Genomic DNA, 15,144 nt, shown 5'->3' on the forward strand with positions numbered 1-15,144 from the left:
AAAAAAAAATAATCCAACTAAATGCTGCCTATCAAAAACTCACTTAACTATTAAGAAAGATAGAGACTGAAATCAAAAGAATGGAAAAACTGTAGACTATTCACATGAGACATTTTCCAGATTGTCCATATGTTAGGTAACAAGAGAAATCTCAATAAATGTTAAGAAACTGAAATCATACTGAGATCTTTTCCGATCACAAGAGAATAAAACCAGAAAACAATACCAAGAGGAACTTTGGAATCTATACAAATACTGTACACGGAAATTAAACGATATCCTCCTAACTAACCAGTGGATCAGTGAAGAAACTAAGACAGAATTTTAAAAATGTATTGAAACAAATTAAAATTAAAATATATAATATATCAGAATCTGTGGGACACAGTACAGGTAGTGCTAAGAAGGAAGTGATAGCAATAACTGCCTATATCAAAAAGTGGGAAAATGTCAAATAACAATCTAATGATGTGCCTCCCCAGACTAGAAAACTAAAAAAAACCCTAAAATTATAATAATAAAGTTTACAGCAAAACCAAATGAAATAGAGACTAATCAAACAATATAAAAGCTCAACAAAAACAAAAAGTTGGTTCTTCAGAAAGATTAACAAAACTGGTAAACTGCTAGTTGGATTAACCAAAAAAGAAAAAAACGAAGACCCACTTAAAAAAATCAGAAACGAAAAAAGAGACATTACAGTTGATACCATAGAAATACAAAAAATCATTAGAGCCTTATGAACAACTACACATTACCAAGTTCTAGAGAAAAAACCTACAGGAAACAGACAAATTCTCAGAAACCTCCCAAGATTAAACCAGGAAGAAATAGAAAACTTCAACAAACCAGTAATGAGTGGTGAGATTAAGCTAGTAAATAAAAATCTCTCAACAAAGAAAAAACCTGGGACTGGGTAGATTCAGTGATGAATTCTACCAAATTTATAAAGAAGAACTAATACAAATCCTCTTCAAACTATTCCAAAACCTGAAGAGGGGGAATATCTCCGAGTCATTCTGTGAGGCCAGCATTATCCTCACTACTAAACAAGGCAAGGAAACAATGACAACAAATAAAAACTAAACGCAATGTCTTCCCTAACACAGACGCGAAAGTCCTCCACGAAACACTAGCAAGCTTGAATCCAACATCACATCAGAAAAATAACACAGCATAATCTAGTGGGATTTGTACAGGAATGCAAGGATATTTGTATGTATGCAATTCAATAAATGAAATATATCAGCAGAATGAAGGACAAAAATCAAATGATCATCTCAAAAGATCGTTTGACAAAGTTCAACATCCCTTCGTGATAAACACGTTCACTAAACTAGGCATAGGAGGAACATGCCTTCAAATAATAAGGACCACGTAAAACAGACACACGTGGTAACATCAAACTGAATGGGGAAAAGTTGAATGCCTTTCCTCTAAGAACTGGATACCCACTTTCACCATTTTGATTCAGCATAGTACTGGAAATGCTGGCCAGAAAAATCAGGCAATAGATAAAAAGCATCTAAATCAGAAAAGGGGAACTCAAATTGTTCCTTTTTTCAGATGATGTGATCTTATATTTTGAAAAACCAAAAGTCTCCATTAAAAAAACCTCTTAGAACTGATAAATTCAGTAAAGTTACAAGATTCAAAATTAGTGTATAAAAATCAGTAGTGTTTTTGTGCTTTCTCAACTGAGAAAAAAATCAAGAAGGCATTCCCATTTATAATAGCTTAAAAAATAAATTAAATACCTGGGAATAAATTTAACCAAGGAGGTAAAATATTGCTACAAGAACAACTACAAAACACTGATTAGAGAAACTGAAGAGGGCAGAAAGAAATGGAAAGACATCTCAGGCTCATGGATTAGAATAATTAATAACATTAAATGACCATACTGCCCAAAGCAATCTACAGATTCCATGCAATCTCCACCAAAATACTGGTGTTTTCTATGTTATTTCTATGTTATTTTCCATAGAAATATATATTAAAAAACAATGTTAAAGTTCATATAGAACTAAAAAAGAGCCAAAGCAAGAGCCAAAGCAATCTTAAGCAAATAATGAAAAGTTAGAGGCCTCACACTACCTGACTTCAAAATGCATTATAAAGCTACAGTAACTAAAACAGCAGATTTTGGTATAAGAATAAACTCACAGCCCAGTGGAACAGAATAGAAAACCCAGAAACAGCCTACTGATGTTCAACAAAGCCAACAAGAACATGCACTGGGGAAGGATACCTTCTTCAATAAATGGTTTTGGGGAAACTGGATCACCACGGCAGAAGGAAGCGCACAAAAATCAACCCAAGGTGGATTAAAGGCTTAAACTTAAGACCCCAAACTATAAAACTACTAGCAGAAAACATAGAAAAATCTCTTTGGGATGTCCAACTAGGCAGAAATTTCATGGCTAAGACCTTAAAAGCATGGGCAGCAAAAGCAAAAATCAGCCAATGAGACCATATTAAACTAAAAAGCTCTGAAAAGACGACTCTTGAACAGGAGAAAAAACCTGCAAACCATTCTTCCAGCAGACAACTAATATCCAGAATAGACAAAGAACTCAATGAACTCCATATTAAAAACCAAATAATCCCATTAAAAAGCGGCAGAGCCGTCAGCTATGATCCTATCATTGCAGCCCAGCCTTGGGCAACAGAGAGAGACCTTCGTCTCTTAAAAAAAACAATGGGCAAAGGATATGAACGGACATTTTTCAAAAGAAGACATAAAAATGGTCAAGAAGTATATGGAAAAAATGGTCAACATCACTGATCATCAGAGAACTGCAAATAAAAGCCAAAATGAAATCTCATTTTACCCCTGTTAGAGTGGCTATCATGTATTAAAAAAACAAAAGGTAACAGCTGTTGGCAAGGATGCAGATAAAAAGGAACTCATACACTACTGATAGTAATTTACATTAGTACAGTCACTATGAAAATCAGCAAAAAGATTTCTCAAAAATTAAAAATAGAAGGATCATACAATCCACCAATCCTACTACTCTGTACTTAATCCAGAGTAAAATAAATCAATATATAAAAGACATACCTGCTCTCACATGTTTATTGGAGCACTTTTCACAATACTAACGATATGGAATCTACCTAAGTGTATGTCAGTGAATAAATAGATAAAATGAGATGTGTGTGTGTGTGTATACACACACATATATATGTACAATGGAATACTATTTGGTCATAAAAAGGAATGAAATCCTGCCATTTACAGCAACCTGGGTGGGACTGGAGGTTGCTATGCTAAGTAAGATAAGGCAGGTACAGAAAGACAGATAGCACATGTTCCTACTCAGGTGAGAGCTACAAGTGTTGATCCCCTGGAGGTAGAAGTGGAATCCACTAGGTGTGAATTTACCCACCCCTGTCCCTCCTCCCAACTTGACTTTCATTGCGATTTACTTCCATATCTGCACTTCATTGTGGGTTAGTCAATTCCAACCTGGTATCGAATACATGTGTTTGATTCTCCGTTCCTGTGACTTTCAATTAGAAGAATGCCCTCCAGTTCTATACAGGTGGTCCCAAAAGACACTAGATCACCATTTTTCTATATGGCTGAGTAGTACCCTATAGTATACATATCTGCATTTTATTAATCCGTTCATGTATTGATGGGCACTCAGGTTGTTTCCAAGTCTTTGTGATTGTGAAAGCAGGTGTCCTTTTTATAAAATGACCTTTCTTCCTTTGAGTATGTATCCAGCAGTGGAATTGCTCCATCAAATGGTAGATCTATTTTAAGTTAATTGAGATATCTCCAATTTTTCAGAGAGTTTGTACTAGTTTGGAGTCCCACCAACAGTGTTTAAGAGTTCCCTTCTTTCCACATCCACACCAGCATCTGTTGTTTTGGAACTTTTTAATATGAGCCATTCTCCTTGGAGTTAAGTGATATTTCATTACTCATTACCTCAAATAGATCTTAGTTCTTTGCAACTAAGAAAGGTCTGAGACAGTGATTCTAAATTCATCTGTGGTCCTGACCACACCATCACAGCATATCAGGCTGGCCCCTAAATATCTGGTTTCATGTTTGCAGGATTTTACCTATAAAGTGGTTTGTCAAACTTTCTCTTTTTCCCTCTATTTTAACAGCCTCATTTCTTGGCAAGTCTTCTTTATCTCTGAACTGTACTGTGGTAACAGTCCTCTAACTGCCTCTGTCCCCAGTGACTCCCATTTCTAAACTATATATACAGCTAACAGTATACTATGTATAAGATAGCTGACCCTTTCACAGCAGTTCTTAAAATATAGTGTGATGTTTTTATGATTTCTCCATAGCATCCAGTGCAAATACTTACCCATGCTGTACATGGCCTTTTATACTCTGGCTCCAACCTGTACTTTCTATCTCACTTCTGCCACTTTGCAGGAGGAGCTATGAGCTAAGCTTCACAGGATTCTTCAAACAGCAAACCAATGACCCACCCCACCAAGCTGTGAACTTTTATCATAAGGCGTCTCTGTCCATGCCACCTCCTTCATGCCTGCCTGGCATACTTCTATTAAGCTTCCTGTCTCTTCTGATCCCTACCCCTCACATTTTGGGTTTTTTTGTTTGTTTGTTTTTGTTGTTGTTGTTGTTTAGACAGAGTCTCATCTTGTCACCCTCAGTAGAGTGCTATGGTGTCACAGGTCACAGCAACCTCAAACTCTTAGGTTCAACTGCTCCTCTTGCCTCAGCCTCCTGAGTAGCTGGGACTACAGGCGCCCGCCACAATACCCGGCTAGTCTCCAGCTCCTGAGCTCAGACAGTCCACCCATCTCGGCCTCCTAGAGTGCTAGGATTACAGGAGAGAGCCACTGTGTCCAGCCTCCACCCCTTCACATTTTGGAACCACAAATTGAAACTGAAACACAGTGAAAACCACATGAGAATGTATGAGGCCTATGAAAAAAAATTAAATAGGGAAAATCTGGGAGTTATAAGTGCTTTATCAATGTAAGGAAGTATGTGAATATGACACACAGATTTGTCACAAAAGAAATTCCATAGGCTTCATAAATTGACTAAAAGTTAATGGACAAAACTTTATTTCATATATGTTAGGAATTTCATTAGGAAGAATGCTTAGAATGTTACAAAATCTAACTAAAAAGACGAAATGTGCTTTTTTATGTCTTGCCTAATAGCATAACTGAAAATGTGCATGTAATATTCTCAGGCATATCACTAAAGTACTCCAAATTATCAAGTTACATAGTCGTTATGTATCTTAGATGTCTGTAAAAATAGAATTGTAGTATTCTGTGGTAATTTACTAAAAAGAACAACTTTTTTTCAGAGAAATAGTGGACAAAAAGAGAGCACAGTTCTCACTATACAGCTAAAGGAATAAAGGGCTCTTTTGTAGACAAATTCTAGAACTTCTTAATTATACACAGGCTTATTATCTATATCCCCAGTGTTATAAAGTACCAGAACTTCATTAGAAAAATTAAGCTGGAAAAATGAAGGCAGTACTTTGTAAATTTCCACTGGAAATTAGCTAGGAGAGGCAGAGGAATACTGGATCAAAAGAGGGTAATCATGCTTAACTGTGCCCTAGAGCACCCGCATGTATAATACGATTTGCACAGTAACTACCTCCCCTATTACTGCTTGTTTGGAGTATTCTGTGTTAATGGGGTTAGCTAATTTAGTATTTTAACTTAAAAAGGCTCTGCTGATTAATAAATGTTGCACACTGTGCTAGTAATTAAAATAAATGGAAGGGTTACAAATAAAAGTTGAATTGTTAAGAAAATATTATCTGAAAATATATAATAATCTCTATTTATCATAATACAATAACATTCAGAAAATATGCAAATTATAAAGGTCTAAAGTGTTTGAAAAAAAATGCACATGTTAAAAAAGTTTGGAGACTTTCCACTATACTTTAGCAGTAAAGATAACATGATCACATCCAAAGCTACATTTTTTTTAACGTCCTGTTTTTTGTTCTTCTTGTGGTTGTTTTTTGAGACACACTCTCCCTCTGCTACCCATTCTGGAGTGCAGCGGTGTGACGATACTCACTGCAACCTTGAACTCCTGGACTCAAGCAATCCTCCTGCCTCAGCCTTCTAAGTAGAGGTGCACATTGTCACCCCTGGCTAATTTTTTATTTTTTGTAGAGACAGGCTGTTGCTATATTGCCCAGGCTGGTCTCAAACTTTTAGCTTCCAGTGATTTCCCTGCCTTGACCTCCCAAAGTGTTGAGAGTACAAGCATGAGCCACTGTGCTCAGCGGAAATGTCCTTCGGTAAAACTGAATTCTATCTTGCAAATTTGATGAAAATGAAGGCAGATAAGATTCTTAGGTACAGGTTGTTTTTCAGTAGTTTCAGCAAATGGAGGAACTCAAGAAATCAACTTACTAGTTTTGCTTTGCAGCAGTTATGAGGTATCTCTTATTTCACGTACTCTGAGTAATGACCTAAAAATTAATACCTTTTATTCTTCCAAAATGTAGAGGCACCTTGTATTGAGGTTCTTAAATGAAAATCTAAAGGTTAAAATATAATATAGCTACCAAATGATTTAATCATGAAATTCTCTTTATAGGGAACTTTAAGTCACTGTTGTAGTTTTTTAATCTTCAATGTTCATCCCTGAATATGCAGAAGAATATCGAATCCTTAGAGATTCAAGGATTTCCCTCAAGTTCAGCTCAGACTTATATAATAATTCATCTAAAGACCAAAGTCTGACCTAGAAAAGTAGCTTCTTGATTAGAAAACCTTTAGGAAGAACACTTGTGTTGCTTTTCTTTGACTGTTATAACAAATTACCACAGATTTGGTGGCTTAAATGATACAAATTCATTAACTTACAATTCTGAAGGTCAGAAGTCCAAAACGAGTCTCACTGGATTAAAGTCAAGGTACTGACAAATCTGCTTTCTTTCTAGAAGCTCTAGAGGAGAATCTAGGCCCTTGCCTTTTCCAGCTTCAAGAGTCTGCCTGCCATTCCGTGGTGTGGCCCTTATCCCACACCTTCAAAGACAGTGAACTTGGGCAGAGGACCCTTGTTATTACTCTGCCCCTCCCCACAGATAGTCCAGGATAATACTTCTATCTAGAAATCCTTAATTTAGGCAGTACCAGTAGCTCAGTGGGTAGGGTGCCAGCCACACACATCGAACCCAGCCCAGGCTGGGAGTTGTGGTGGGCACCTATCGTCCCAGCTACATGGGAGGCTGAGGCAAGAGACTCGCTTAAGCCCAAGAGTTTGAGGTTGCTGTGAGCTGTGATGCCATGACACTCTACCCAGGGCAACAGCTTGAGATTCTGTCTCAAGAAAATAAAACCAAAAATAAAAATCCTTAAGTTAATCACATCTACAAAATCCTTTTTATTATTTAAAGTAGCATATGCCTAGGTTTCTGAGATTAGGACACCTGGACTCATGTATGTGTATGTGTAGGGGGGGATTGCTCTGTCTACCAGAAAACTAACACTCACTTCTATTGTAATAGCCTAAATTCACTTTATTTTGGATACAAATGTAGTCTGTATAATCATAGTCTATTAAGTCAGAAAGTATCAACATTTAGGATCTTCACTCCTCTCATAAGAATTTAGTGATGCCCATATTATAGCTCATACCATGTGATTCATGGTTGCACCCTCCATTCCATCTCTGCTGTCTTGATGGGTTATTTAAACATCAGCTTTGACAGCCCTGGTACCATCGTGGACTCCCATTTCTTCTGCCTCTTGAATACTGACTTCTTTCCCCATTTCACGTAGGCAATTTGTATGTCCTACTTCACATCTGAAAATATTCTTCAAATGTTCTCATCTGAAATTTCAAACCCTAAAATCTCTTTCATCACTATCTCCCATAAAGAATATCTGACAATATATATAACAGTCTGCCACATTTAAATAAGTAAATAATAAATACACATATAATTGCATATGAAAATAAAAAATTCCTAGATGGAGACACAAGAAATGGTCAGCACTAGTTGCTTCTGGAAAACATAATGTGATCACCAAATAATGTTTAATGCTTTAAACATTATTAATAATGTTTAATAAATATGTGCTGTGGTTTCAATTTTTATAAAAGTAAAAAAAAACCCTCCTTTTTAGCTGTGTAAATGGATTTAAGGGGATTGAGGAAATCAAGAGAAGTAGGAAATTTCTTACAGAAACAGGAGAGAGGATGGGACATAAAGAATGAAAACAGTATCTCTAGAGTGCAGTTTCTTACAGAAAATGGCAAAGGTTCACTAGAGAAATAAGCTTGGATCACATCTGTAAGGACTTGTACCTTGCAGAAAGGAATTAAAAGTTATCCTAGGGGTGACAAAAAGCCACTGAAAAGCCTGGTGGCCTGATTGAATCTGTTTAGTGTTGGTGTGGTAAAATGCACGGGGTGGGAGTAAGACTGTAGATCAGATGGAAGGCGTACTGTGGCAATTAAAGTCAAGAAGTTACAAATGCCTAATTAAGATAGTAGTAGTAGAAAGGAAAAGAAAGCTTGAATTTGAAAGATACTTAAAAGATAAAAAAGAAATAGGATTAGCTGGTGCTGCCATTTGTACTCAAGAAGCAGGTCAGTGTGCAATATGCCCAGTTTAGCACATCTGGTGGAGATGCAAAAAAAAAATGGCAGTTGAAAACATAAATCTGAAATGTAGCAACAAGCTCTTAGAGATTTAGAACGCAAAACATTGGTACAGAAGTGGTAAAGTCTCTCAAATACAACCAATCTCTCAGAGATTATATATAGAAAGAGGAAACTAAAAAGGAGAAGATCAAATTCTTTCATCATTTTAGTTCTAAAGTATTATCTTTCACCAAAATAATTGCAATATTTTCCTAATGGGTTTCACTAGCATCCAGCATATTTCTTTTCAAATACATCTGTCTTACAATCAACAAATTAATATTCTTTTTATAATATCGACTTTCTTAAAAGCCATAAACTTCTATTACCTATAGGTTAACCCCCCACCCCCCATTTTTGATCTTGAAATCTTTTTTCAAGGAAGCTTTTCTTTCTATTGCCCTCTAACATAAAAATTAGTCCCTGTCAAGTTGGTCTTATCATTGTCTTGTCAACGGTTCCTCCTGTCAGTTTTTGGTCATACCATTGACCTAATTTTGTCTACTTTGTCTTCTTCTCTCTGTCGAAACCTTAACTTTTACATGATGCAACTCAGTTCCTTCTCTGTCAAGAATGCTAATTATTGTCTCAAACACATAGTTGACTGTTTTTGTTTTTAAATCAAGAACATGCTAATTAAAGTTTGGAGTAAGTGGTTAAGTGCCCAGTGTGTGATAATTTGTTATGGCAGCCTTAGCAAACTAATCCACCCAGAGAATCTGTCTGCTAGATGCTCTGTGAGAAAACTATTATGAGATTAGGACATGAAGGCCTATAAAGAACTCTGTCCTGGTGCTTCTTGACTCATGGTTCTCTGGTCTAAGGGTTGAAATCCAGGCCATCTTTAGAATCTGTGATTTCCTCCCTCTTCTCTGGGGTCTTACATGTAGAATTACGATGTTTGTACCAAATACAAAGCATGATGATAATTATCTTTTATTAAGACTCTACTATGTTCTTGGTAGTTTATGCTCATTGCCTCATTCAATCCTCATAACAAGCTTTTAAAGTAACCTTTCTGTCTTTTTCTTACAGACAGGGAAAGAGAATCGCAGAGAGGCTAAACGACACACCTAAGATCATACTGCTGTTGTGTGACAGAGCTAACACTTAGGTTCACGTAGATCTGGTCCCAAAGCCCATCGTTCTTTTACTGTAACACACTGCTATTTTCATAATGATATGAAGACAGAATAGCTAAATGTATCAGACCCTCAGATATATCGCCACTCTTTAAGCCTTTAAAATTAGAAATGAACAGTCCTATGTTCCTGGGTTTAGATAATGGGCTCCTGATCAAGGCCCTCAGATGGCAAACATACTGCCTCTAATTTCTTACAGGTTAAATTTGTAAAGTGGCAAAAGGAATTTTTGCATTAACAAATGAATCTCTGTTATAAGAGTATACTTTCTCCTCAATTTCTATAACAATTGTCTCCAAAGGTATAAAACCTACATTTATAATATTTATTTTGCTACACAACATATAATTATTTATTGTCTAGTATACAAACCCCAAAATGGTTATAGAAGATGAAGCTATAAGGTAGCAGTATGTCAATTCTGCTAATAGTGGAATTATCTTTAGGTTAGTTGCTAAGGCCAATTGCTTAGCCTAGATGCTAAAAATATAACAGCTTCAAATCTATAATTTCTTTAGCATTTCCAATATGGTTTGTTTCTGATTGATCAATAATCTCAGAAGTACTTTTCAATCTATGAAAGCTTCAGGGCAAAGGATCATCAGTAACATAGTAGAGAGAGGTTGAAGAAATTTACAAGTATTCCACGGAAAGTACAAATTGAGCGCGTTTCCTTGGGGGATAACATTAATGTCTGATGTTCTAGGCTTATCAAGGAAAACACTAACACAGGATACTTCACCCTCTTTGATATATAATGATTGCTATAGAAATGTCAATGAGATGATCAATAATCATCTCAATTATTTGAGTGATTAATCTTGCTATTTTATAAACCTATGCACTGTTGAAAAATAAAAAAAAATATTTTGAGTAATATAACTCTTTAGATAGTCATCACTAAATTGTATATTTTACTTAACTAAGTTTGAGAAGTATTAATCTTCTATAATCTCTGTGGTAAAAAAAAGTCTACCTCCCCAAAACTAATGGAAAAAATTTTCCTATTTTCTTATTTATCATGTGTTGGGTTAACTCAATCAATTATTGAAAGAATCTGTTAAATATTCTACAGCTAATTATTTCACTTCAATTAATGCTATTAAATGTAAAGCTTAGTAAAAATGATTTGAAATGCTCAGAAATTTCATCTTATTGATATGAGTTTGTGTGAAAATTTTTATTTTTCAAGAGTCTCTTTGAGGTGTATGATTAAAATAAAATACATTATATAGACTTATCTTTTCTAACCAATAAAATGATCCAAAATCCACTATGATAGATAATTGATAATTCTAGCTTCTATGCATAACAAAATATATTTTAATGTATTTTTAAATTATTAAAATTATTAAATAACATATTATATACATATATTATATACATAATAAATAATTGCTATTTTATATATTATACGATACTATGAGACAATACTTTATAATGATACTTATGCTAAAATTATATTATTATAATAATTTACATAATATAAGGTCTTATTTAGTATATAAATAATAGTAAAAATTATTATAAGAAATATTATAAAGATAACAAAAAGCATTATAGAATAAGAATAGTAATAGAGCCATTCTAAATTTAGATGGTCATTTTATAAATTACATATGACTTTACTGATGACAAAGTGCTCTGAAAGAGAAAGTGGCTGAAAGATAAAGATGTATGAACTGAGATTCAAATCAATGATACCAATGAAATAATTTACAATTGCATGTGCTATTAGATCATCCTTCATCTTTTTCAGTAATCTTCCTTAGTGATAAAAAAACTATCTCTTTTATTATACCTCATTTATTAAAAATTAAAATCTTATTGAAGAAGACCCCATTGGCAATTACAGCAACAACAAAAATAAATAAATGGGACATGATCAAGCTAAAAAGCTTCTGCATAGCTAAGGACACAATAATTAAAGCAAACAGACAACCTTCAGAATGGGAAAATATATTGGCCTGTTATTAATCTGACAAAGGGCTGATGACCAGAATCTACAAAAAAACACGAACTAATCAACAAAAAAAAGAGCAAAAACTCCCATTTATCCTTAGGCAAGAGAACAGAACAGAACAGAACAGAAATTTCTCTGAAGAAAACAGACGAATGGCCAGCAAACACATGAAAAAATCTTCATTGTTTCTAATAATCAGAGAAATGTAAATTAAAATCACCTTGATATATCCCCTAACTCCAGTGAGAATAGCCCACATCACAAGGTCCCAGCGCTGCAGATGCTGGTGTGGTGTGCAGAGAAGGAAACACTCTTACACTGTTGGTAGAATTGCAAACTAATACAGCCTCTATGAAAGAAGTATGGAGAATCCTCAAAGACCTAAATTAGACCTACCATTTGATCCTGCAGTCCTATTACTAGGTATCTACCCAGAAGAAAAAAAATCATCTTACTATAAGGATATTTGCACTAGGATGTTAATCACAGCTCAATTCACAATCACCAAGATGTGGACTCAATCCAAGTGCCCATCAACTCATGAATGGATTAATAAACTGTGACATATGTATACCATGGAGTACTATTCAGTCATAAACAAAGATGGAGACTTTACATCTTCTGTATTAACATGGATGGAGTTGAAGAACATTCTCCTTAGTAAAGCATCACAAGAATGGAAAAGCAAGCAAACCAATGTACTCAATACTAATATGAAACTAGGAGGTGAACTACATGCCCACATGAGAGAAAAACATAGTTAAATTCAAGTGTGGGGGAATGGAGGGGGAAATGGCAAGCTCTCAGCTAATGGGTACAATGTAAGGGTGAAGGGCTCAACTACAACTTGGACTTTACCTGGCCAATGCCAATTAACCTAATTGTTTGTATGCTCATATTATCTGAAATATGAAAGTTTTTGTTTTATCGAATCTTATTTTAGGAGCATCATAAAATGTATGCTTCCACTACATAATTAAGAAAATTATCTTCACAGATGCATAGTGGTCATTTATCTGCCTTGAAATGCCCTTTATTCTTTATTGTTTTCCTTTGAGTTGTATTTACATTTTTTCATTACAAATATTAACATCATTAAAGACCTCCTTAAAAGATGTGCAGGATGAAAAAGATCTCTTTCAATAGGTTAAGGGTGGTTTTGCCATCTCACAACTAAAACTTTCTGTACAATATCAGGAAATAGAAAATATTAGAAAATATGACACCCAACATGGTACAGATATAATTTTTTTTAAGCTAAGGACTCACGCATTGTCGTTTACTCTTTGGACCCATTCCCCTCTTTTGAGCTCCTTTCTGGCCAATGTTATTTCATTGATTGGTTCTGCCACCCGCAACGTTGGTTCCAAAGGCTTGTAGCGTTGTTCTAACACTTCAGCGATGTCTCTGAAGGGCCCCTGACAAGAAAGGATGAAGTACATATTTTATTATGGAGGATTTTTCTGATATATGAACGATGACCAAGGCTAGTGAACCTCTCCAAAGTACAGCAAGTTTACTAAATTATTTTTAAAATACAAGTTGTTCTTCTTGAGTTAGAAAATACATTACTTGGCTCGGCGCCTATGGCTCAAGCACCTAAGCCTCCAGCCACATACACCTAAGATTGTGGGTTCAAATCCAGCCCAGGCCCACCAAACAACAATGATGGCTGCAACCAAAAAATAGCCAGGCATTGTGGCAGGCACCTGTGGTCCCAGCTACTTGGGAGGCTGAGGCAGGAGACACACTTGAGCCAGGAGTTGGAGGTTGCTGTGATGCCACAGCACTCTACCCAGGGGGACAGCTTGAGGCTCTGTCTCAAAAAAAAAAGAAAAGAAAAGAAAAGAAAATACATTACATAACAAGAATAATGGTTATATTCAAGAAATTTCCTCTCAAGTAAAATAAACTACATTTAAAATTTTTTTTAATTAAACAAAAGTTCCCCTTCTTACATCAAGACATCTTCATGCTGTAACTGGTAAACTCCTTATCTTTGTTTATGTTATAAATACATATCATGTATTTATTAATATGTGTTTCTGTTGTGTCAACTTGTATATATTCACATAAGTTTATGTTACATGTATTTATGTATTATATGTAACATGCTATAACTAAATTAACTTGTGGTACAGATTGTTTTGTTTTCTAATTTAAAAAGGAAATTTCTTCTAACAAAAAACAACTCTCTCCTTTCTGAATAAATAAAAATATTAGAAAAACATTGTGAGCATAGTTTTTTAAGCACCCTCCTATAATAGAAATAGGAGAGCAAGCTTTTTTAAAATTAAAATTTTTAGGCAAATGCCAAATTTTATATTTAATAATGGCCCCCTAATTTATAAAAGCAATTTTTATCTATTGAAACTGTTCTTTATTTAAAATTTTAAACTCTGTTGTTTCGTTAGTCTGATATCAGTAGCAACCTTACAATGACACAAAATACGTGGGAGAGGAATGTCTATAGCTGCACTGTGAAAAGTAACTTAAAACATGTCCTGCTTTTAAGCTAGTAGTCATTTATACTAGTTACTAAATCCACTGGTTATCTAGGATCATATCAAGCACCGGACAAATCAGAGGCAGCTCAACACTTTGCTGCTGTTAATTGCACACTGTTTTTCCCTGTCACTATTGCATTTGAGAGGAGTAATAGAAAACGGACAGATATTTCTAATCATATTCTGTATTTTTAAAAATTTTTTCTTTAAATAGGTTATCACTAACAAGACACAGCTGGAGTTACCGCAAGCACTGAGTGAAAACTGTGGGGCTAATAAAAAGAAATGATTCACGCCTCATTTATGTTCACTTATGTTTTACATTAATAGAAACCAATAATAGGAACCAGTTACCATAAAAGTCATGGACCGTAAATAACACAAATGGCAAATAAGTATCATCCAGTACTTTTCGCAGCTAGACAGAAGGATTGCTATATTTGAAAGTAGTTAATGGGTTTTTATTGGACTTTACTTTTTAAAGAAACAGTAACATGATTATAAGTCTCCTATTAAGAAATCAAATGGGGATTTTCTTTTCAGATTCTTATTCTTTTACTTTGACAAATTCTATGGTTTAAAAAATTAACATTTTGTTGCATATGTAGTGGCAAATTACTTCTCTAGGCCTGTTATTGTCATATGTAAAATACAATGATAACTGTATCACAAACTGCTCTTAAGATGCAAAGGTAATGTAACATGCTCAGCATTGTACTTAGAATGTAGTAAACACCCCAAATCAGTACCTATTGCATTGTTATTATTAGTTTTAAGAAGAGTTTTAAAAAAATTTTGAACAATGGTCACATCAAAGAAATAAACAGTGGCCCATGCCTATGACTGTGAATATGGCAGCATTCACATGGAATCATGTCTTCCTAGTGG

General features: G+C 34.8%; 1 protein-coding gene across 1 annotated transcript in view; it reads right to left on the reverse strand.

Annotated features, from left to right (window-relative positions):
* Nucleotides 1-15,144, reverse strand: part of SPATA17 (spermatogenesis associated 17) — a 124,965-nt gene that overhangs the window by 70,203 nt on the left and 39,618 nt on the right. The window contains exon 3 of the mRNA XM_012811604.1: nt 13,019-13,167. Within this exon, the coding sequence (XP_012667058.1) occupies nt 13,019-13,167 (149 nt within the window). The remainder of the gene's footprint in view (nt 1-13,018; nt 13,168-15,144) is intronic.

This window comes from Otolemur garnettii, unplaced genomic scaffold, assembly GCF_000181295.1.
Source record: "Otolemur garnettii isolate 467f Iridium unplaced genomic scaffold, OtoGar3 scaffold00168, whole genome shotgun sequence".
Lineage (NCBI taxonomy): Eukaryota > Metazoa > Chordata > Mammalia > Primates > Galagidae > Otolemur > Otolemur garnettii.